The sequence below is a fragment of the Eucyclogobius newberryi genome, unplaced genomic scaffold (genome assembly GCF_026437365.1).
Source record: "Eucyclogobius newberryi isolate DKJ021-1_F unplaced genomic scaffold, fEucNew1.0.hap1 SCAF_4, whole genome shotgun sequence".
In the NCBI taxonomy this organism is placed as follows: Eukaryota; Metazoa; Chordata; class Actinopteri; order Gobiiformes; family Gobiidae; genus Eucyclogobius; species Eucyclogobius newberryi.
The window spans coordinates 39230086-39254562 of NW_027316056.1; the positions used below are offsets into that span (position 1 = coordinate 39230086).

Consider the following 24477-nt stretch of genomic DNA (forward strand, 5'->3'; position numbering starts at 1 on the left):
TTGACAGAAAGGGGTTTTAGTCCTTATTTAGGGCTGGTTTATTCTATACAATAGAGCTGGACAAAAACACAACAAAAGCCTCTTTAGCATAGTTTAGTAGTTGTACTTTTGTTATTCTTGAGTCCTGGTTTTGAACAGGGATGATCTCAGCTCAAAGAACAGCTTTATTAAAACATTATTAAGGGGATTTTATAACTTTATGTTTCATACGTTTGTTTCATACAACAGTTCAACCTCTGCTGTCGGGCTCAGGACTGAACATTACATTTCTATAGCTGTCATCACACGGTGGTGGAAAGAGTACTGAACGTTTGTATTAACAACCAAAGCTCGAATAGAGCGGATCCCACAGGGCTCGTTTTTGGGGCCTCTTTTATTCATAATTTCTGTGAATGATTTAGAAATGTTTGTAAAATGTGTTTGCAGATGATACATGTCTTCATTTAACTCAACAAATCTTAACTGTAAATGAAGAATTATCCTAATCTCTGAGTGGTTTAAAACAAATGAGCTTTCCATAAATATACATAAAAAGGAAAGAAAAATATGATTTTTAGAAAAGGTTTATGCACGGTGGCAAAGGCGGTTAGCGCTCTCCCAAGAAGGAGATCATGGGTTTGATTCCCGGACCAGACCAACATCACATGATCTCTCTGGGTGGAGTCTGCATGTTCTCCCCGTGTTACTGTGGGTTCTCTCCGGGTTCTCCAGCTCCGCCCACCGTCCAAACACATGCATGTGTCAGGCAAAATTGGTGACTCTAAATTGGCCCTAGTGAATGAATGTGAGAGTGAACTGTCTGTTATGTCTCTGTGTTGGCCCTGCGACGAGTAGGCCACTGTCCAGCGTGTACCGGATAAGCTCCAGTCACCCGTGACCCAGAAAGGGAACAAGCGGTAGAAAATGAATGGATGGATGGAAAAAGTATATTTCCATTGTCAATGAACAGAATTCACAAACATAGGAACTTGCTTTGGTGATTCAGTGCAACATAAAACAATGAACAATGATAAAACAACATTTATAAAATCAAAAAGGACATTAAAGAAAAAGTGTTTTAAACTAGACTTACTATGTACACAAATGTACAGTTGAATTTACATATGAAGTGCAGAAAGTGAACAGTGCAGCGAGGGGTTAAATTATGGTTAAAGTGACTGTGTTTAGTGGCCTCCCACCTGAGGGGAGTGGCCTCCCACCTGAGGGGAGTGGCCTCCCACCTGAGGGGAGTGGCCTCCCACCTGAGGGGAGTGGCCTCCCACCTGAGGGGAGTGGCTCTGATGTCACTGGTTTCAATACAAAAAAATAAATATTATGACGGCGTCAAACTCTCTATTGATGCCATCAGAATTAAACATGATTTGAGGCATAATTAATGATCAGAAACTGACCTGGAAATATATCATACTCAACATCATATTATAGTTTAATATATTATATATAGTTTAATCCATCCACACATGTTTGGTAACATGTTCTGGGTGATTCATGCAAGACGTATCTCAACAACACAAAATAATATTTCAAGACTTACTCAAACAGACTTATTTCTGGTCAGAAAATACAACATTTTGACACTATTTGATGTTAATATCTGTTGTATTTCTGTCTTCATGTATAACTATGTGCACATTATTGCCCAGAGCTTAAGACAACCTTTTAACTCAAGTTAGGTCCTCTGCATTTGACCCATCCTTCTTCAGATGTTCATGCTTATACGAGACACAGAGTTTTATCTTGTGCAGACCAACCAAAGAACTCTCAAGAGCAGAAGACTCTGGAATCATTCTTCTTCTGCTCTTAGACCCATTTCCACACTTGATTCTTTTAAAAGACAAGAAAAAAGGGGAGAAATTGACTTGACTGTTTGTTAGAAGAGTGTTTTAGGGAAGGTGGTGTTTTTTATTTCAGTGAGACCACTTCACACAACCTCAAGTTAGATTGAAAGGAGTTCCAAACTGTGGGAGCAGCATAATAGAAGGTTTGCTTCCCCCAACGAGTCCATACTCAAGGGACAGACAAGCCATAAATGTGACGTGAGCTTTGCTCTGGAATATCTCTTCATTAACTGCAAAACCATTCTACTTTCATGAGTTTGCCTCGTTCATTCTAGACAGCATTATACAAACACGCATTCTTTTACAGAGCCACAGCTCTGGTAGATCACTGACGTCCTGATGGATCGGACGCAGTGTGTGCGGCTGGAGAAGAACGTCTCAGACACTGGGATCAGCACAGGAGCTCCACAGGGCTGTGTACTTCCCCCCCTGCTCTTCTCCCTGTGACAAACTGCTGCACCTCCAGCCACGACTCTGTAAAACTGATCAAGTTTGTGGACGACACCACCCTCATCGCCATGGCGACACCACCCTCATCACCATGACGACATCACCCTCATCACCACGACGACATCACCCTCATCTCCATGACGACATCACCATCATCGCCATGATGACACCATCCTCATCGCCATGATGACATCACCCTCATCGCCATGGCGACACCACCCTCATCGGGCTCGTCTGGGACGGGGATGAGTCTGTCTACAGGAGGTGGAGCGGCTGGTGCAGCGGGAACAACCTGGAGTTCAACGCCCAGAAGACAGTGGAGATGATCGTGGACTTCAGGAAAGTCACAGCCTCACCCTGGACATGGACTATTTGAGCAACTCCCCTATGGCAGGAGGCCACTCCCCTCAGGCAGGAGGGCCCTCCCCTCAGCCAGGAGGCCCCTCCCCTCAGGCAGGAGGCAACGGCCCATCCGTTTCTTTCCCTCTGTTGTTGGACTCATGAACACTTCTTAAACACTGTCACTTTAACAACTATTCAAACCAATAACCATTTATTGCACTCTTTTTTGCACTATTCACACCAACTGTACATTGTGTATATATTTAGTCTATTTTATTTGTGAATTCAAAAATGTTTGCATGCCCTTTTTGATATATTTTGCTACTATTATTGTTCATTGTTGTATGTTGCACTTGAACACCAAAGCAAGTTCCTGGTTGTGAATTCTGATCTTATTGTGATGACTTATTTTTGTTCATTGACAATGGCAATAAACCTTTTCTGATTCTGATTCACTGAAAATGGCAATACATTTCACTTTGATTCTGATTCTCTGAATATAAAAGGAGAATAACATTTGGGCTATATGTGGAATATTATAGAATTATTTTTTATAATGGTTAGTGAATATTTTAACAATTGGTTAGTCACTATATAAGCTATTTAACCTGCCTTCCCATCTCTTTATGATTTAAGTTTAGTTTGGCCGGGGTGCAACGTTTACAGTTTATGAGGAATGGGACATTTGCGCTTGTACAAAAGTCTATGGTTTGGACATAAGTTTAACTCTTGTTCACTCATCTTTATGTAGTAACTCTTAGGACTCAGATAGTACTCTCACACTCTAGTTTCTTTTAAAACTTTTATACACATTTTATAAATATTCAGTGGACACTTGGATATCTGATGTAGGATCTATTAAAGAAATAACTAAATTTTGTTATTTTATGGATTGAGCAATATCTTTTTTTAAAAACAAAAATCCATTGAATCCCCGCCCCCGACTGACTGTTGCATCAAGCTGTACAGACTGAGAACGTCCAATGAGTTTGCGCTTTCAAAATAAAATCACAAAACGTCGAAACGCCACACGTTTCTCAAAACTACGACACAAAAAGCACCAAACGTAAGTATAATAGTTTAATTATTAACAATTCAACCATAAAAAGCACAATATTCTTTCTGACATGTTACCATCACAACTACGCGCCACATTTGTCTTTTTAATCCGAAACCAAGCGCTCACTTCCGGTCACGTCGTTAGCTTCAGACGCTAGCTTGACTTCTCCCCCGTTGCTAGACGACTCCACAGAACGCGACGTGAAAACACAAACCTCTCCATGGCACAAGACAACGAAACATCTCCTTAAACCGCGTGCAATCCTCACAAACGTCACTTTACACCGGGGAAACGCAGAGGACCTGGCGGAGCATGAGCGGCTAACATCCGCTTAGCCGCTGCACGATCTGCGTCTGTTCAGCCCATAACAGCCTTTAGCGAGAAGGAACGAGCTGCAGATCTGGAACTTGGCTCATGTTCGTAGGGAAATGAGAGAAAGCTGAGGTTCTGGAGGGTTCTGGTTCTGGTTCTGGTTCTGGTGAAGATGTCTGTGGACGTGAGTCAGGTCCCGTCAGACTGCGAGGAGCTGGTGAGGACCGTCTGTGTTTTTGTGCTGTCATCTTCTACATTATCATTAGTTTGGTTTTCTCAAAATGCAATCTCACACAGTATACAGCGTTGAATAAATTAAACTAGTCTAAAACATGTCAAATTAATTACTTACAATGACGTCTAAATATGACTATTAGCCAAAAAAACAATTCTGCTCATATTTAAGATGGAACTCTTTATGATAATAACTACACTTTTAATAGCATTAACAAAGCTCTATTTCATGATTAAGAAAAATTAAAATGACTAAGCCCAAATCATTATTATTAAACAATTTGTTCTTTGTGCTTAATTTGAACACTTGCAATACTGACTTAACCATATGCAATACTGTCATATTCATGTGCAATACTGTCATATTCATGTGCAATACTGTCATATTCATGTGCAATACTGTCATATTCATGTGCAATACTGTCATATTCATGTGCAATACTGACTTAACCATATGCAATACTGTCATATTCATGTGCAATACAGTCATATTCATGTGCAATACAGTCATATTCATGTGCAATACAGTCATATTCATGTGCAATACTGTCATATTCATGTGCAATACTGTCATATTCATGTGCACACAACTGATGTAAATAGAGTCTTTATTTTACCATTATTTTTAGTATTATTTTGTCTTATGCTAGCTGTTTTTGCTTGATCTTTATCTTTATTTATTTTTCCCTCCATTCCTTATTAGGAAATGAGAGGTTTTGTCTATATGAGTTTTTGTTTATAAGAGTTTAGTTTATAAGAGTTCTTCTATTAAGAGTGTTTTTTAAACTTCCTATAATTTATCTGTCCTTTTCCTCTGTATCTACTGCGTTGCAACAATGAAATTTCCCCATGTGTGGACAATAAAGGAATATCTTATCTTAATTGAGGCTATTTAAGGTGTAGTTATTTTAAAGTGGTGCAGATATGTTAAAATAACTTAAAGTCCACATGACAGGTGTTTTTCTAATTATGACTTAGTTTGGTGGCTTAGAATCTGTGGTAAATAGTGATCATAGTTTTACATCAGTCAAGTGTCAGAAAAACTGAGGAGAAAAAGTTGAAAATGACAGGAAGTAGAGCTAACAGAATCCCTCTGTGATGTCATCAATGAGAGACGTTCCATCCAAAATGCAGAGACGATTCACACACGACGGACACATTTCTACCTGACAGTGTAAACATGAATTCAACAAAATAAAGGTGTTATTATTTGTCGTATCTTAACTGCTTATGAGACAGGTTCTACTCTGACAATGTTCAAATCTAAGCTAAAAACAGTTTTGTTTAGCTGCGCATATGACTGAAAGGATTTTTTCTTTGCACTCTTCTCTTTGGTTTGTGATTTTATTAGTTTAGACAATCAGTTGGATTGATAATTTTTAATTTAGTTAATTTTATTGTATTTCTGTTTCTGTAATTTCTTTGTGATTTGAATGCATTTTTCCTGTTGTGTGAAGCACTTTGAATTGCCTTGTGTATGAAATCAAATCAAATCAATTTATTTTTGTAAGGCCCAAAATCACAACAACAGTTGCCTCTGAAATGTGCTCTACAAATAAACTTGCCTTGCCTTGCCTTGCCTTATTTATATGGATTTTGTCATTGTTCACAGTATGGTTGCTTGATCTAATTATGTCACATCTGCTGCTCATGTCCAACCAGGAAGTAACAATATAAACCTCAACAAAATTGTCAAACTGAGGGAAAATATTAAAATCCTGAATATAATAATGTGACTCACTACATTTTATTGAAGGGCGTGGTCTGACCTGTCGCTGCTCTACACTGCCCACTTGTGGTGCAGGTACGGCAAACGTAAATTCAAGAAGCTGCAGGTTGCTATAGTGATAAGATACTTTGTGTGTTAGTGAGAGTGTCGTGTTGTTCTCACTCTAAATGCTGTGATTAGGGTTTGTTTGTGTCCCAAAATTTTGTAATAAAATGAATTAGTAAATATTTGGAAGTTTAACCGATAGGACAGTGGACAGTCAAATCTTATTGCAGATGCAATTGCTGTGAGTCGTTTTTTATTGTATATAAAAAAAACATTGAACAAAAACACAAAAACAGAACAAGGTCACAGAGGATATAAATCTAATTAAAACCAAAGACATCCAAAGGAAAATAAGGCACAAAGAAAACGTCCCATTTGGTCCAATTTCAGTCCGAATGAATTTATTTTAGTATTTTTTCCCCCATTGAATGTCCATGTGTTTTTTTTAATTTTAAATTCTTTGTATTTTTGTGTTTTCTGTCCAGGTGGAGGAGAGTTTTCGCTTTTCAGATGATTTCCTGGAAAAGGTAACCAGTCCAAATTCCGCCCAGTGTATTGTGATGTATTGTGATGAATTGTAATGTAATGTGATGTATTGTGATGTAATGTGTTGTGATGTATTGTGATGTATTGTGATGTATTGTGATGTAATGTGATGTAATGTGATGTAATGTAATGTGATGTATTGTGATGTAATGTGATGTATTGTGATGTATTGTGATGTATTGTGATGTAATGTGATGTAATGTGATGTAATGTAATGTGATGTATTGTGATGTAATGTGATGTATTGTAATGTAATGTGATGTATTGTGATGTAATGTGTTGTGATGTATTGTAATGTAATGTGATGTATTGTAATGTAATGTGATGTAATGTGATGTGTTGTGATGTATTGTGATGTAATGTGATGTGTTGTGATGTATTGTAATGTAATGTGATGTATTGTGATGTATTGTGATGTATTGTGATGTAATGTGATGTATTGTGATGTAATGTGATGTAATGTGATGTAATGTAATGTGATGTATTGTGATGTAATGTGATGTATTGTAATGTAATGTGATGTATTGTGATGTAATGTAATGTAATGTGATGTATTGTGATGTAATGTGATGTAATGTGATGTAATGTGATGTATTGTATTGTAATGTAATGTGATGTATTGTGATGTAATGTGATGTGTTGTGATGTAATGTGTTGTGATGTGTTGTGATGTAATGTGATGTATTGTGATGTATTGTGATGTATTGTAATGTAATGTGATGTGTTGTGATGTATTGTGATGTAATGTGATGTATTGTAATGTAATGTGATGTATTGTAATGTAATGTGATGTGTTGTGATGTATTGTGATGTAATGTGATGTAATGTGATGTATTGTAATGTAATGTGATGTGTTGTGATGTATTGTAATGTAATGTGATGTGTTGTGATGTATTGTAATGTAATGTGATGTGTTGTGATGTATTGTAATGTAATGTGATGTGTTGTGATGTATTGTGTTGTGATGTAATGTGATGTAATGTGATGTATTGTGATGTATTGTGATGTAATGTGATGTAATGTGATGTATTGTAATGTAATGTGATGTATTGTGATGTAATGTGTTGTGATGTATTGTGATGTAATGTGATGTATTGTGATGTATTGTAATGTGTTGTGATGTATTGTGATGTAATGTGATGTATTGTAATGTAATGTGATGTGTTGTGATGTGTTGTGATGTATTGTAATGTAATTTGATGTAATGTGATGTATTGTAATGTAATGTGATGTATTGTAATGTAATGTGATGTATTGTGATGTATTGTGATGTAATGTGATGTAATGTGATGTAATGTGATGTATTGTAATGTAATGTGATGTGTTGTGATGTATTGTGATGTATTGTGATGTAATGTGTATTCTTGAATTATTTTGCTCTTCCTTTTTTCATCATCTAGAAAACCCCTCGGCAGCGAATGTCCAAGCCTCCTCATTCCCCCAGTAAGCATTCTGTTCTATTGTTTTTTAAGTCCATAAATCTTTGCCAGACTCGTTCTGAGCGTTTCTGCCTCAAATCACTGTGTTGCCTCTGCGTTAGCCTATCGGGGCTAACCTACTGTAACTGTAATCCCCACTGCAGCCAGTAGGTGTCATAATGCATACTGCGTGTCCTGGAAAGTGTTTTTATGACTTGTAAACACACATTACGTCCTAACTTTCCCTGTGCAGAGTCTCCGTACCTGACCAGCCTGAACATGAACCCGCGCAGAGCCGCCGTGGCCGCCTGGAGGCTCCCCCGGGCGTCTCTAGGAGGCAGCAGAGAGGGCACCCCCGGGGACAGGGAGACAGGGCCCGGGCGCTCTGCCTTCCTCAGCAACGGGCACGGTACACACAACAGACAGTACACGCAGCAACACAACACACAGTACACACGGCAACACACAGTACACACGGCAACACACAGTACACACGGCTACACACAGTACACACGGCAACACACAGTACACACGGCTACACACAGTACACACGGCAACACACAGTACACACGGCAACACACAGTACACACGGCTACACACAGTACACACAGCAACACAATACACAGTACACACGGCAACACACAGTACACACAGCAACACACAGTACACACGGCTACACACAGTACACACGGCTACACACAGTACACACAGCAACACAATACACAGTACACACGGCAACACACAGTACACACAGCAACACACAGTACACACGGCTACACACAGTACACACGGCAACACACGGTACACACGGCTACACACAGTACACACAGCAACACAATACACAGTACACACAGCAACACACAGTACACACGGCTACACACAGTACACACGGCAACACACAGTACACACGGCTACACACAGTACACACAGCAACACAATACACAGTACACACGGCAACACACAGTACACACAGCAACACACAGTACACACGGCTACACACAGTACACACGGCAACACACGGTACACACGGCTACACACAGTACACACAGCAACACAATACACAGTACACACAGCAACACACAGTACACACGGCTACACACAGTACACACGGCAACACACGGTACACACGGCTACACACAGTACACACAGCAACACAATACACAGTACACACAGCAACACACAGTACACACGGCTACACACAGTACACACGGCAACACACGGCAACACACGGTACACACGGTACACACGGTACACACGGTACACACGGCACAGAGGAAAGGCAAAGGAGGTGACTCAGAAGAGAGGATCCGTTTGGGACCAAATAAAAGACAGTCTCGTAAGAAGTGTGATTGAGTTGACGTCACAACATTATAAAGTATTCATAGTTTAAAAGAGATGGAACAGGTTAGATTTCTATCATATCATTGTATTCCAATTAAAGGTTTAACCGTATTTGCACTTTTTAGCATAAACTGTATCGGCTGTCCTCCTTAATTCTACATTTTGTTTGTTAAGTAAAAGCACAGTAAAGTAAAAGAAGTTGTAGTAAGAAAAACTGTGAAGAAAAGTCATTTTTTTTGCACTTCAGTTAAACAGTCCAGTTAAAAATGTAGTGGAGTTGGAAGTACAGATACCTGCTCAGAGTGAAAAGTCAAAAGTACCCACGGTAATTAAGTAAGTACTGAAGGCTTTTACTTGTGTACTGTTACTGTCCACCACCGCGGAGGTTTAGAACGGTCTGTGCGGGCTATAAGTGTCCGAGGAAGAGCATGTACATTGAAAATATCACGACTTGTTTTAAACGCTCAAACTGTGTGTTGTAGATGTGTCTCCGATTATCAGAGCCGAGTGTAACGTCTCTCCAGAGCTGCTCATAAAGAACTTCAGGAAACAGCAACGACTGCTCCACTCTGCGCCTAGTGGTACGTCCTGTGTTCTAGGCTTCTCATCTCGTCCTGTGTTCTAGGCTTCTCATCTCGTCCTGTGTTCTAGGCTTCTCATCTCGTCCTGTGTTCTAGGCTTCTCATCGCGTCCTGTGTTCTAGGCTTCTCATCTCGTCCTGTGTTCTAGGCTTCTCATCTCGTCCTGTGTTCTAGGCTTCTCATCGCGTCCTGTGTTCTAGGCTTCTCATCTCGTCCTGTGTTCTAGGCTTCTCATCTCGTCCTGTGTTCTAGGCTTCTCATCTCGTCCTGTGTTCTAGGCTTCTCATCGCGTCCTGTGTTCTAGGCTTCTCATCTCGTCCTGTGTTTTAGGCTTCTTATCGCGTCCTGTGTTCTAGACTTCTCATCTCGTCCTGTGTTCTAGGCTTCTCATCTCGTCCTGTGTTCTAGGCTTCTCATCTCGTCCTGTGTTCTAGGCTTCTCATCTCGTCCTGTGTTCTAGGCTTCTCATCTCGTCCTGTGTTTTAGGCTTCTTATCGCGTCTGTGTTCTAGACTTCTCATCTTGTCCTGTGTTCTAGGCTTCTCATCTTGTCCTGTGTTCTAGGCTTCTCATCTCGTCCTGTGTTTTAGGCTTCTTATCGCGTCCTGTGTTCTAGACTTCTCATCTCGTCCTGTGTTCTAGGCTTCTCATTTTGTCCTGTGTTCTAGGCTTCTCATCTCGTCCTGTGTTCTAGGCTTCTCATCGCGTCCTGTGTTCTAGACTTCTCATCTTGTCCTGTGTTCTAGGCTTCTCATCTCGTCCTGTGTTTTAGGCTTCTTATCGCGTCTGTGTTCTAGACTTCTCATCTTGTCCTGTGTTCTAGGCTTCTCATCTTGTCCTGTGTTCTAGGCTTCTCATCTCGTCCTGTGTTTTAGGCTTCTTATCGCGTCTGTGTTCTAGACTTCTCATCTTGTCCTGTGTTCTAGGCTTCTCATCTTGTCCTGTGTTCTAGACTTCTCATCTCGTCCTGTGTTCTAGGCTTCTCATTTCGTCCTGTGTTCTAGGCTTCTCATCTCGTCCTGTGTTCTAGGCTTCTCATCGCGTCCTGTGTTCTAGGCTTCTTATCGCGTCCTGTGTTCTAGACTTCTCATCTCGTCCTGTGTTTTAGGCTTCTTATCGCGTCCTGTGTTCTAGACTTCTCATCTCGTCCTGTGTTCTAGGCTTCTCATCTCGTCCTGTGTTCTAGGCTTCTCATCTCGTCCTGTGTTTTAGGCTTCTCATCACGTCCTGTGTTCTAGGCTTCTCATCTTGTCCTGTGTTCTAGGCTTCTCATCATGTCCTGTGTTCTAGACTTCTCATCACGTCCTGTGTTCTAGGCTTCTCATCGCGTCCTGTGTTCTAGGCTTCTCATCGCGTCCTGTGTTCTAGGCTTCTCATCTCGTCCTGTGTTCTAGGCTTCTCATCACGTCCTGTGTTCTATGCTTCTCATCTCGTCCTGTGTTTTAGGCTTCTCATCTCGTCCTGTGTTCTAGGCTTCTCATCGCGTCCTGTGTTCTAGGCTTCTTATCGCGTCCTGTGTTCTAGGCTTCTCATCTCGTCCTGTGTTCTAGGCTTCTTATCGCGTCCTGTGTTCTAGGCTTCTCATCTCGTCCTGTGTTCTAGGCTTCTCATCTCGTCCTGTGTTTTAGGCTTCTTATCGCGTCTGTGTTCTAGACTTCTCATCTTGTCCTGTGTTCTAGGCTTCTCATCTTGTCCTGTGTTCTAGGCTTCTCATCTCGTCCTGTGTTTTAGGCTTCTTATCGCGTCCTGTGTTCTAGACTTCTCATCTCGTCCTGTGTTCTAGGCTTCTCATCTCGTCCTGTGTTCTAGGCTTCTCATCGCGTCCTGTGTTCTAGGCTTCTCATCTCGTCCTGTGTTCTAGGCTTCTCATCTCGTCCTGTGTTTTAGGCTTCTTATCGCGTCTGTGTTCTAGACTTCTCATCTTGTCCTGTGTTCTAGGCTTCTCATCTTGTCCTGTGTTCTAGGCTTCTCATCTCGTCCTGTGTTTTAGGCTTCTTATCGCGTCCTGTGTTCTAGACTTCTCATCTCGTCCTGTGTTCTAGGCTTCTCATTTTGTCCTGTGTTCTAGGCTTCTCATCTCGTCCTGTGTTCTAGGCTTCTCATCGCGTCCTGTGTTCTAGACTTCTCATCTTGTCCTGTGTTCTAGGCTTCTCATCTCGTCCTGTGTTTTAGGCTTCTTATCGCGTCCTGTGTTCTAGACTTCTCATCTTGTCCTGTGTTCTAGACTTCTCATCTCGTCCTGTGTTCTAGGCTTCTCATTTTGTCCTGTGTTCTAGGCTTCTCATCTCGTCCTGTGTTCTAGGCTTCTCATCGCGTCCTGTGTTCTAGACTTCTCATCTTGTCCTGTGTTCTAGGCTTCTCATCTTGTCCTGTGTTCTAGGCTTCTCATCTCGTCCTGTGTTTTAGGCTTCTTATCGCGTCCTGTGTTCTAGACTTCTCATCTCGTCCTGTGTTCTAGGCTTCTCATTTCGTCCTGTGTTCTAGGCTTCTCATCTCGTCCTGTGTTCTAGGCTTCTCATCGCGTCCTGTGTTCTAGGCTTCTTATCGCGTCCTGTGTTCTAGACTTCTCATCTCGTCCTGTGTTTTAGGCTTCTTATCGCGTCCTGTGTTCTAGACTTCTCATCTCGTCCTGTGTTCTAGGCTTCTCATCTCGTCCTGTGTTCTAGGCTTCTCATCTCGTCCTGTGTTTTAGGCTTCTCATCACGTCCTGTGTTCTAGGCTTCTCATCTTGTCCTGTGTTCTAGGCTTCTCATCATGTCCTGTGTTCTAGACTTCTCATCACGTCCTGTGTTCTAGGCTTCTCATCACGTCCTGTGTTCTAGGCTTCTCATCGCGTCCTGTGTTCTAGGCTTCTCATCTCGTCCTGTGTTCTAGGCTTCTCATCACGTCCTGTGTTCTATGCTTCTCATCTCGTCCTGTGTTTTAGGCTTCTCATCTCGTCCTGTGTTCTAGGCTTCTCATCGCGTCCTGTGTTCTAGGCTTCTCATCATGTCCTGTGTTCTAGACTTCTCATCACGTCCTGTGTTCTAGGCTTCTCATCACGTCCTGTGTTCTAGGCTTCTCATCGCGTCCTGTGTTCTAGGCTTCTCATCTCGTCCTGTGTTCTAGACTTCTCATCACGTCCTGTGTTCTAGGCTTCTCATCACGTCCTGTGTTCTAGGCTTCTCATCTCGTCCTGTGTTCTAGGCTTCTCATCTCGTCCTGTGTTCTAGGCTTCTCATCACGTCCTGTGTTCTATGCTTCTCATCTCGTCCTGTGTTTTAGGCTTCTCATCTCGTCCTGTGTTCTAGGCTTCTCATCGCGTCCTGTGTTCTAGGCTTCTTATCGCGTCCTGTGTTCTAGGCTTCTTATCGCGTCCTGTGTTCTAGGCTTCTCATCTCGTCCTGTGTTCTAGGCTTCTCATCTCGTCCTGTGTTTTAGGCTTCTTATCGCGTCCTGTGTTCTAGACTTCTCATCTTGTCCTGTGTTCTAGGCTTCTCATCATGTCCTGTGTTCTAGGCTTCTCATCGCGTCCTGTGTTCTAGGCTTCTCATCGCGTCCTGTGTTCTAGGCTTCTCATTACGTCCTGTGTTCTAGGCTTCTCATCGCGTCCTGTGTTCTAGGCTTCTCATCACGTCCTGTGTTCTAGGCTTCTCATCGCGTCCTGTGTTCTAGGCTTCTCATCACGTCCTGTGTTCTAGGCTTCTCATCTCGTCCTGTGTTTTAGGCTTCTTATCGCGTCCTGTGTTCTAGACTTCTCATCTCGTCCTGTGTTCTAGACTTCTCATCTCGTCCTGTGTTCTAGGCTTCTCATCTTCTGACTTCAGAGACAAGGAGGACATGTACGAGGAGATCATTCGCCTCAAGAAGGTGACGTAAAGAACATTAGCCAACAGTAGGACGTGACGCTAGTTCTAACCCGCTCGCACGCTCTCGTCCTGCAGACTCTTCACGCGCACAAGTCGGACAACAGGCAAACGAGAGCCAAAGTGCGCCGCCTAGAGGAGGAGAACACCAAGCGCGAGAAGCAGATCGAGGAGCTGCTGGATCCCACCAAAGTCAGTCTCACGAGTACAGTGTCTGGACCGGGCTCGACGTAGAAACAGTGAGTTGTTCCGTTTGTTTTTAGGGAGCTGAGTTTACCCGCAGTTTGGTGGACAAGAAGAGAGACGGCAGCGTGGTGAGTTCAAGCACTTTCAGCTTTTATCACGGACGGTTATGTGAGCGTTGACCCTTTAAAAATATCTGACCGACCAAATATGGACCAAATGGGACTTTTGTATTTAAATGTGTAGTTGACGTCTATTTGTTTTTGTATTTTATATTTTGAAAAAAATAAATAAATATATATATATATATTTTTTTTTAATAAATTAATAAAAAAAAACTAAAATCTTGAATCAATTAAAAACATATCTAAATTAATACATTCAATGAAATTAAATAACATTTGATTTAATCTCATCTGAATATTCAAAATTCCGGAATAGAGTGAGTGTAGACAAACCCTTTTTCAGTAAGTAAACAGGCTCAAATTTGAATTTTTTTGATGATTTTAGTCTTTATAATAAAACATAAGCAAAAAGTTTATTTTGCTTTTCTAATAGATAAAATATGAAACGATTGTGGGCTCAACATTTCTGTGAGTATTTGCATTAGAAATCCAATGATGTGGGGTTCAGGTTATTAAGGCCTTTTCTGCTTAATGCGGCTCCATGCTCAGCACAACACTCCTCCGTTTGGTCATTTCATGTATAAGTCGTTCCAGGAGCAATGGAAACCCGACTTGTGTTGTGTGTGTGCAGGTGGTGAACGGGCTGAAGCAGCGCATACTCAAACTGGAGCAGCAGTGTCGGGAGAAGGAGAACGCTCTCAGGTATGAAGAGTCCAAACCACGGCTTTTTCTGCCCCAAAACGGCCTCGAGAAATGACAGTGTTGTGAAGTATAAACCCGAGGCAGACGCGTGCGAGGTCAGGGAAATGACAGTATTGTGAAGTATAAACCCGAGGCAGACGCGTGCGAGGTCAGGGAAATGACAGTAATGTGAAGTATAAACCCGAGGCAGACGCGTGCGAGGTCAGGGAAATGACAGTATTGTGAAGTATAAACCCGAGGCAGACGCGTGCGAGGTCAGGGAAATGACAGTGTTGTGAAGTATAAACCCGAGGCAGATGCGTGCGAGGTCAGGGAAATGACAGTATTGTGAAGTATAAACCCGAGGCAGACGCGTGCGAGGTCAGGGAAATGACAGTAATGTGAAGTATAAACCCGAGGCAGACGCGTGCGAGGTCAGGGAAATGACAGTATTGTGAAGTATAAACCCGAGGCAGACGCGTGCGAGGTCAGGGAAATGACAGTGTTGTGAAGTATAAACCCGAGGCAGATGCGTGCGAGGTCAGGGAAATGACAGTATTGTGAAGTATAAACCCGAGGCAGACGCGTGCGAGGTCAGGGAAATGACAGTATTGTGAAGTATAAACCCGAGGCAGACGCGTGCGAGGTCAGGGAAATGACAGTGTTGTGAAGTATAAACCCCAGGCAGACGCGTGTGAGGTCAGGGAAATGACAGTATTGTGAAGTATAAACCCGAGGCAGACGCGGGTGAGGTCAGGGAAATGACAGTATTGTGAAGTATAAACCCGAGGCAGACGCGTGCGAGGTCAGGGAAATGACAGTATTGTGAAGTATAAACCCGAGGCAGACGCGTGCGAGGTCAGGGAAATGACAGTGTTGTGAAGTATAAACCCGAGGCAGATGCGTGCGAGGTCAGGGAAATGACAGTATTGTGAAGTATAAACCCGAGGCAGACGCGTGCGAGGTCAGGGAAATGACAGTATTGTGAAGTATAAACCCGAGGCAGACGCGTGCGAGGTCAGGGAAATGACAGTGTTGTGAAGTATAAACCCCAGGCAGACGCGTGTGAGGTCAGGGAAATGACAGTATTGTGAAGTATAAACCCGAGGCAGACGCGGGTGAGGTCAGGGAAATGACAGTATTGTGAAGTATAAACCCGAGGCAGACGCGTGCGAGGTCAGGGAAATGACAGTATTGTGAAGTATAAACCCGAGGCAGACGCGTGCGAGGTCAGGGAAATGACAGTGTTGTGAAGTATAAACCCGAGGCAGACGCGTGCGAGGTCAGGGAAATGACAGTGTTGTGAAGTATAAACCCCAGGCAGACGCGTGTGAGGTCAGGGAAATGACAGTGTTGTGAAGTATAAACCCCAGGCAGACGCGTGTGAGGTCAGGGAACAGAGTCAGACCTGGTTTATGCGTCTCGTCTCTCGTCGTAATGAACCGGCCTTTTTAGCCACATTGTTCTCGTACAAAATGGCGGCGTAGAGTCAGTTTCTGAGCACAGACGCTCCGGTGTTTCAGTCGCCTCCAGAGCGAGCTGAGGACCACCCGCCTGGAGGAGCTGAAGATCACGGCGCAGACCTACTTCGAGGAGGTGAGGTTTCATGTTCAGAGTAAAACGCATGGGATAAAAATCACTTCCGGAGTCAAAACGTCTTGTTCCGTTCCAGATCCAAAGACTCAAGATGCTCCTGGAGGCGGCAGAGAGAAGGTACTCTTCAGTCAGGAGGGACTCTTCAGTCAGGAGGTACTCTTCAGTCAGGAGGTACTCTTCAGTCAGGAGGGACTCTTCAGTCAGGAGGTACTCTTCAGTCAGGAGGTACTCTTCAGTCAGGAGGGACTCTTCAGTCAGGAGGTACTCTTCAGTCAGGAGGGACTCTTCAGTCAGGAGGTACTCTTCAGTCAGGAGGGACTCTTCAGTCAGGAGGTACTCTTCAGTCAGGAGGGACTCTTCAGTCAGGAGGTACTCTTCAGTCAGGAGGGACTCTTCAGTCAGGATGTACTCTTCAGTCACTCTTCAGTCAGGAGGTACTCTTCAGTCAGGAGGTACTCTTCAGTCAGGAGGGACTCTTCAGTCAGGAGGTACTCTTCAGTCAGGAGGGACTCTTCAGTCAGGAGGTACTCTTCAGTCAGGAGGGACTCTTCAGTCAGGAGGTACTCTTCAGTCAGGAGGGACTCTTCAGTCAGGAGGTACTCTTCAGTCAGGAGGGACTCTTCAGTCATGAGGGACTCTTCAGTCAGGAGGGACTCTTCAGTCAGGAGGGACTCTTCAGTCAGGAGGTACTCTTCAGTCAGGAGGTACTCTTCAGTCACTCTTCAGTCAGGAGGGACTCTTCAGTCAGGAGGGACTCTTCAGTCAGGAGGTACTCTTCAGTCAGGAGGGACTCTTCAGTCAGGAGGGACTCTTCAGTCAGGAGGGACTCTTCAGTCAGGAGGGACTCTTCAGTCAGGAGGTACTCTTCAGTCAGGATGTACTCTTCAGTCACTCTTCAGTCAGGAGGTACTCTTCAGTCAGGAGGGACTCTTCAGTCAGGAGGGACTCTTCAGTCAGGAGGGAGGGCATCCGGTGTAGAAAGTGTAGCAGGAGCCGTCTTCTTCTATCATCATGTTCTGTAGATTCAGCAGTAAAAGAATGTCAAGTCACACAAATATCATGGACTTTACAATAGCTTTTTCAACATTTTCTCTCTCGTTCTTGTCCTTTTCCTCACGACCTGAACAAACCACTTAAAGGTCCCATAACATGTAAAATCGACTTTTCAGAGCTTTTAACCTTCTTCATTGCTATTTGTGCTTCATATATGTCCAGAGTGTTTTTTAGATTGATTCCCGCAGTTTTTAGCGATATTACAGACTATCTCCTTTCCTCCAATCTCCAAACTGACGGGCGGTGGGTGCAAGACCGCGTCACCATCCCCCTATATTTAGATCTGTAGATACATCTGTTCTGCGCACGCGGTAGAATCAACACCAGTTTTATTTAGGCTCAAAGTAGACTCTTTGTTGATCTAAAGTTTTATCGGTTGTCACTCACTCGCGCGGCGGAGCTGACAGCTGTGAGACTACGTCACGGGTGGGCGGGGCACACATGCGCTCTGAGACTACGTCACGGGTGGGCGGGGCACACATGCGCTCTGAGACTACGTCACGGGTGGGCGGGGCACACATGCGCTCTGAGACTACGTCACGGGTTGGGCGGGGCACACATGCGCTCTGAGACTACGTCACGGGTGGGCGGGGCACACATGCGCTCTGAGACTACGTCACGGGTTGGGCGGGGCACACATGCGCTCTGAGACTACGTCACGGGTGGGCGGGGCACACATGCGCTCTGAGACTACGTCACGGGTGGGCGGGGCACACATGCGCTCTGAGACTACGTCACGGGTTGGGCGGGGCACACATGCGCTCTGAGACTACGTCACGGGTTGGGCGGGGCACACATGCGCTCTGAGACTACGTCACGGGTGGGCGGGGCACACATGCGCTCTGAGACTACGTCACGGGTGGGCGGGGCACACATGCGCTCTGAGACTACGTCACGGGTTGGGCGGGGCACACATGCGCTCTGAGACTACGTCACGGGTTGGGCGGGGCACACATGCGCTCTGAGACTACGTCACGGGTGGGCGGGGCACACATGCGCTCTGAGACTACGTCACGGGTTGGGCGGGGCACACATGCGCTCTGAGACTACGTCACGGGTGGGCGGGGCACACATGCGCTCTGAGACTACGTCACGGGTGGGCGGGGCACACATGCGCTCTGAGACTACGTCACGGGTTGGGCGGGGCACACATGCGCTCTGAGACTACGTCACGGGTTGGGCGGGGCACACATGCGCTCTGAGACTACGTCACGGGTGGGCGGGGCACACATGCGCTCTGAGACTACGTCACGGGTGGGCGGGGCACACATGCGCTCTGAGACTACGTCACGGGTTGGGCGGGGCACACATGCGCTCTGAGACTACGTCACGGGTTGGGCGGGGCACACATGCGCTCTGAGACTACGTCACGGGTGGGCGGGGCACACATGCGCTCTGAGACTACGTCACGGGTTGGGCGGGGGAGCCAGATCGCTCTTCACAAGGGTGGGGGCGAATATCAAACCAAGCCGTCTGCATTTCCGGGTTGGTGAGGGGGTCCAAGGTCTGGGTGATATTTCTTAACTATTATGTTAAGGGTGTTGCACAACACTTATTATTATCAATGATACACTTAGGACAGACTACGAAACGTGACAAAAACCATCTTATGGCACCTTTAAGGTTCATTTGTACTTTTGTTTTCCAAATACAACAGTCTCTGTCGCTCGTCGCTCGGGGTTTTTGAAGATTAGATCAAACCGAAAACCGCACTGGACTCTTTCTGACCGCACTGGACTCTTTCTGACCGCACTGGACTCCTGACCGCTCTGGACTCTTTCTGACCGCTCTGGACTCTTTCTGACCGCACTGGACTCTTTCTGACCGCACTGGACTCCTGACCGCACTGGACTCTTTCTGACCGCACTGGACTCCTGACCGCTCTGGACTCTTTCTGACCGCACTGGACTCTTTCTGACCGCACTGGACTCTTTCTGACCGCACTGGACTCCTGACCGCTCTGGACTCTTTCTGACCGCTCTGGACTCTTTCTGACCGCACTGGACTCCTGACCGCTCTGGACTCTTTCTGACCGCACTGGACTCTTTCTGACCGCACTGGACTCCTGACCGCTCTGGACTCTTTCTGACCGCACTGGACTCTTTCTGACCGCTCTGGACTCTTTCTGACCGCACTGGACTCTTTCTGACCGCACTGGACTCCTGACCGCTCTGGACTCTTTCTGACCGCACTGGACTCTTTCTGACCGCACTGGACTCCTGACCGCTCTGGACTCTTTCTGACCGCACTGGACTCTTTCTGACCGCACTGGACTCTTTCTGACCGCTCTGGACTCTTTCTGACCGCACTGGACTCTTTCTGACCGCACTGGACTCCTGACCGCTCTGGACTCTTTCTGACCGCTCTGGACTCTTTCTGACCGCACTGGACTCTTTCTGACCGCACTGGACTCCTGACCGCCCTGGACTCTTTCTGACCGCACTGGACTCTTTCTGACCGCACTGGACTCCTGACCGCTCTGGACTCTTTCTGACCGCTCTGGACTCTTTCTGACCGCACTGGACTCCTGACCGCTCTGGACTCTTTCTGACCGCACTGGACTCTTTCTGACCGCTCTGGACTCTTTCTGACCGCACTGGACTCCTGACCGCTCTGGACTCTTTCTGACCGCACTGGACTCTTTCTGACCGCTCTGGACTCTTTCTGACCGCACTGGACTCCTGACCGCTCTGGACTCTTTCTGACCGCTCTGGACTCTTTCTGACCGCACTGGACTCCTGACCGCTCTGGACTCTTTCTGACCGCACTGGACTCCTGACCGCTCTGGACTCTTTCTGACCGCTCTGGACTCTTTCTGACCGCACTGGACTCTTTCTGACCGCACTGGACTCCTGACCGCTCTGGACTCTTTCTGACCGCACTGGACTCTTTCTGACCGCACTGGACTCTTTCTGACCGCTCTGGACTCTTTCTGACCGCACTGGACTCCTGACCGCTCTGGACTCTTTCTGACCGCTCTGGACTCTTTCTGACCGCACTGGACTCTTTCTGACCGCACTGGACTCTTTCTGACCGCCCTGGACTCTTTCTGACCGCACTGGACTCCTGACCGCTCTGGACTCTTTCTGACCGCTCTGGACTCTTTCTGACCGCACTGGACTCTTTCTGACCGCTCTGGACTCTTTCTGACCGCACTGGACTCTTTCTGACCGCACTGGACTCCTGACCGCTCTGGACTCTTTCTGACCGCTCTGGACTCTTTCTGACCGCACTGGACTCTTTCTGACCGCTCTGGACTCTTTCTGACCGCACTGGACTCTTTCTGACCGCACTTCTGTTCATATCAAGTAGAAATACATAAACGTGGCACATCTGTGTACTTAGGTAGTGCTCGGGGACTAGTCTTGGTCTAGTCCAGTGCTACTGGTTCAGGACTTCTGGTCAGAGCTTCTGGTCAGAGCTTCTGGTCAGAGCTTCTGGTCAGAACTAGTGGTCAGAGCTTCTGGTCAGAGCTTCTGGTCAGAGCTTCTGGTCAGAGCTTCTGGTCAGAACTAGTGGTCAGAGCTTCTGGTCAGAGCTTCTGGTCAGAGCTTCTGGTCAGAACTTGTGGTCAGAACTTGTGGTCAGAGCTTTGTCTCATTACAAACATCTAATATTATTTCAGGTAGTATTTTTTACACATTTTTACCACGAATACTTCAATATTCATCAACATCACATTTAGTTCTAGTCAGTTTCTCTGTCTGTGTGTGTGTGTGTGTGTATGTGTGTCTGTGTATGTGTGTGTGTGTGTGTGTGTGTATGTGTATGTGTATGTGTGTGTCTATGATGTGTGTGTGTCTGTGATGTGTGTGTGATGTGTGTGTGTGTGTGTGTGTGTATGTGTGTATGTGTGTATGTGTATATGTGTGTGTGTGTCTGTGATGTGTGTGTGATGTGTGTGTGTGTGTGTGTATGTGTGTATGTGTATATGTGTGTGTGTGTGTGTGTGTGTGTATGTGTATGTGTGTGTGTGTGTCTATGATGTGTGTGTGTCTGTGATGTGTGTGTGATGTGTGTGTGTATGTGTGTGTGTGTGTCTATGATGTGTGTGTGTCTGTGATGTGTGTGTGATGTGTGTGTGTATGTGTGTATGTGTATATGTGTGTGTGTGTCTGTGATGTGTGTGTGATGTGTGTGTGTGTGTGTGTGTGTGTATGTGTGTGTGTGTGTCTATGATGTGTGTGTGTCTGTGATGTGTGTGTGATGTGTGTGTGTGTGTGTGATGTGTGTGTCTATGATATGTGTATGATGTGTGTGTGATGTGTTTGTCTATGATGTGTGTGTGTGTGTGTGTGTGTGATGTGTGTGTCTATGATATGTGTATGATGTGTGTGTGATGTGTGTGTCTGCAGCTGCCGGGCGGAGAGTAAGTGCTCCCAGCGCCAGCAGAGGGCGCTAAACTCCAGCGTGCTGCGCCTGACGGAGAGAGTGAGCCAGCTCCAGCAGGAGAACAGCACGCTCAGAGAGGAGCTGAGCACGGAGTACCCGCCTGGAGGTCTCACAGGTCAGGAGAACCCGGCTGGAGGGCTCACAGGTCAGGAGAACCCGCCTGGAGGTCTCACAGGTCAGGAGAACCCGGCTGGAGGGCTCACAGGTCAGGAGAACCCGCCTGGAGGTCTCACAGGTCAGGAGAACCCAGGTCAGGAGAACCCGCCTGGAGGTCTCACAGGTCAGGAGAACCCGCCTGGAGGTCTCACAGGTCAGGAGAACCCAGGTCAGGAGAACCCGCCTGGAGGTCTCACAGGTCAGGAGAACCCGCCTGGAGGTCTCACAGGTCAGGAGAACCCGCCTGTAGGTCTCACAGGTCAGGAGAACCCGCCTGGAGGTCTCACAGGTCAGGAGAACCCAGGTCAGGAGAACCCGCCTGGAGGTCTCACAGGTCAGGAGAACCCGTCTGGAGGTCTCACAGGTCAGGAGAACCCGCCTGGAGGTCTCACAGGTCAGGAGAACCCGTCTGGAGGTCTCACAGGTCAGGAGAACCCAGGTCAGGAGAACCCGCCTGGAGGTCTCACAGGTCAGGAGAACCCGCCTGGAGGTCTCACAGGTCAGGAGAACCCAGGTCAGGAGAACCCGCCTGGAGGTCTCACAGGTCAGGAGAACCTGCCTGGAGGTCTCACAGGTCAGGAGAACCCGCCTGTAGCTCTCACAGGTCAGGAGAACCCGCCTGGAGGTCTCACAGGTCAGGAGAACCCGCCTGGAGGTCTCACAGGTCAGGAGAACCCACCTGGAGGTCTCACAGGTCAGGAGAACACAGGTCAGGAGAACCCGCCTGGAGGTCTCACAGGTCAGGAGAACCCGCCTGGAGGGCTCACAGGTTCTGGAGGGCTCACAGGTCAGGAGAACCCGTCTGGAGGGCTCACAGGTCAGGAGAACCCGTCTGGAGGGCTCACAGGTAAGGAGAACCCGCCTGGAGGTCTCACAGGTCAGGAGAACCCGTCTGGAGGGCTCACAGGTCAGGAGAACCCGTCTGGAGGGCTCACAGGTCAGGAGAACCCGTCTGGAGGTCTCACAGGTCAGGAGAACCCGTCTGGAGGGCTCACAGGTCAGGAGAACCCGCCTGGAGGGCTCACAGGTCAGGAGAACCCACCAGGTCTAAACCAGGTCTAAACTAGGCCTAAACTAGGTCTAAACTAGGCCTAAACCAGGCCTTAACAAGGTCTAAACCAGGACTAAACCAGGATTAAACCAGGCCTAAACCAGGTCTAAACCAGGCCTACACTAGGTCTATATCAGGCCTAAACCAGATCTAAACCAGACCTAAACCAGACCTAAACCAGACCTAAACCAGACCTAAACCAGACCTAAACCAGACCTAAACCAGGTCTAAACTTTGTCTAAACTTTGTCTAAACCAGGCTGTAACAAGGTCTAAACCAGGACTAAACCAGGATTAAACAAGGCCTAAACCAGGACTAAACCAGGTCTAAACCAGGCCTACACTAGGTCTATATCAGGCCTAAACCAGGTCTAAACCAGTTCTATATCAGGCCTAAACCAGGTCTAAACCAGACATAAACCAGGCCTAAACCAGGTCTAAACTTTGTCTAAACCAGGCCTAAACCAGACCTAAACCAGGCATAAACCAGACATAAACCAGGCCTAAACCAGGCCTTAACCAGGTCTAAACCAGGACTAAACCAGGACTATATCAGGCCTAAACCAGGCCTAAACTAGGTCTAAACCAGGACTAAACCAGGACTAAACTAGGTCTATTTCAGGCCTAAACCAGGTCTAAACTAGGCCTAAACCAGGCCATAACAAGGTCTAAACCAGGACTAAACCAGGATTAAACCAGGACTAAATCAGGACTAAACCAGGCCTACACTAGGTCTATATCAGGCCTAAACCAGATCTAAACTAGGTCTATATCAGGCCTAAACAAGGCCTAAACCAGGTCTAAACTTTGTCTAAACCAGGCGTAAACCAGGCCTAAACCAGGTCTAAACCAGGTCTAAACCAGGACTAAACCAGGACTAAACCAGGACTAAACCAGGACTAAACCAGAACTAAACCAGGTCTAAACTAAGTCTAAACCAGGACTAAACCAGGGCTAAGCTAGGTCCAAACTAGGTCTATATCAGGCCTAAACCAGACCTAAACCAGGTCTAAACTAGGCCTAAACCAGGCCTAAACCAGGCCTAAACCAGGACTAAACCAGGACTAAACCAGGACTAAACCAGGACTAAACCAGGATTAAACCAGGACTAAACCAGGTCTAAACCAGGTCTAAACCAGATCTAAACTAGGTTTATATCAGGCCTAAGCAAGGCCTAAACTAGGTTTATATCAGGCCTAAATCAGGTCTATCAGGCCTAAACCAGGCCTAAACCAGGTCTAAACCAGGTCTAAACTATGTCTAAACCAGGCCTAAACCAGACCTAAACCAGGCCTTAACCAGGTCTAAACTAGGTCTAAACCAGGGCTAAACCATCCCTAAACCAGGTCTATATCAGGTCTAAACCAGGACTAAACCAGAAAGCAGGTCTAAACCAGTAATCATGTGTATGTAAGAAAATATATTCTGAAGATGTGACTTAAATTGAATAGTCCTGAATTTGACTGTTGTTTTGTTGTTTTTTTCCTATTTGCTCATGTGA

General features: G+C 45.9%; 1 protein-coding gene across 1 annotated transcript in view; it reads left to right on the plus strand.

The window, feature by feature from the left end:
• The first annotated feature begins 3926 nt into the window (after positions 1-3926).
• The window catches only part of iqce (IQ motif containing E), a 28698-nt gene continuing 8147 nt past the window's right edge, over positions 3927-24477 (plus strand). The window contains exons 1-12 of the mRNA XM_072463773.1: positions 3927-4219; positions 6496-6537; positions 7957-7999; positions 8228-8383; positions 9798-9896; positions 13680-13744; positions 13819-13932; positions 14004-14054; positions 14680-14750; positions 16253-16325; positions 16402-16442; positions 21734-21885. Coding sequence (XP_072319874.1) covers positions 4175-4219; positions 6496-6537; positions 7957-7999; positions 8228-8383; positions 9798-9896; positions 13680-13744; positions 13819-13932; positions 14004-14054; positions 14680-14750; positions 16253-16325; positions 16402-16442; positions 21734-21885 — 952 coding nt within the window. The 5' untranslated portion in view covers positions 3927-4174. The remainder of the gene's footprint in view (positions 4220-6495; positions 6538-7956; positions 8000-8227; positions 8384-9797; positions 9897-13679; positions 13745-13818; positions 13933-14003; positions 14055-14679; positions 14751-16252; positions 16326-16401; positions 16443-21733; positions 21886-24477) is intronic.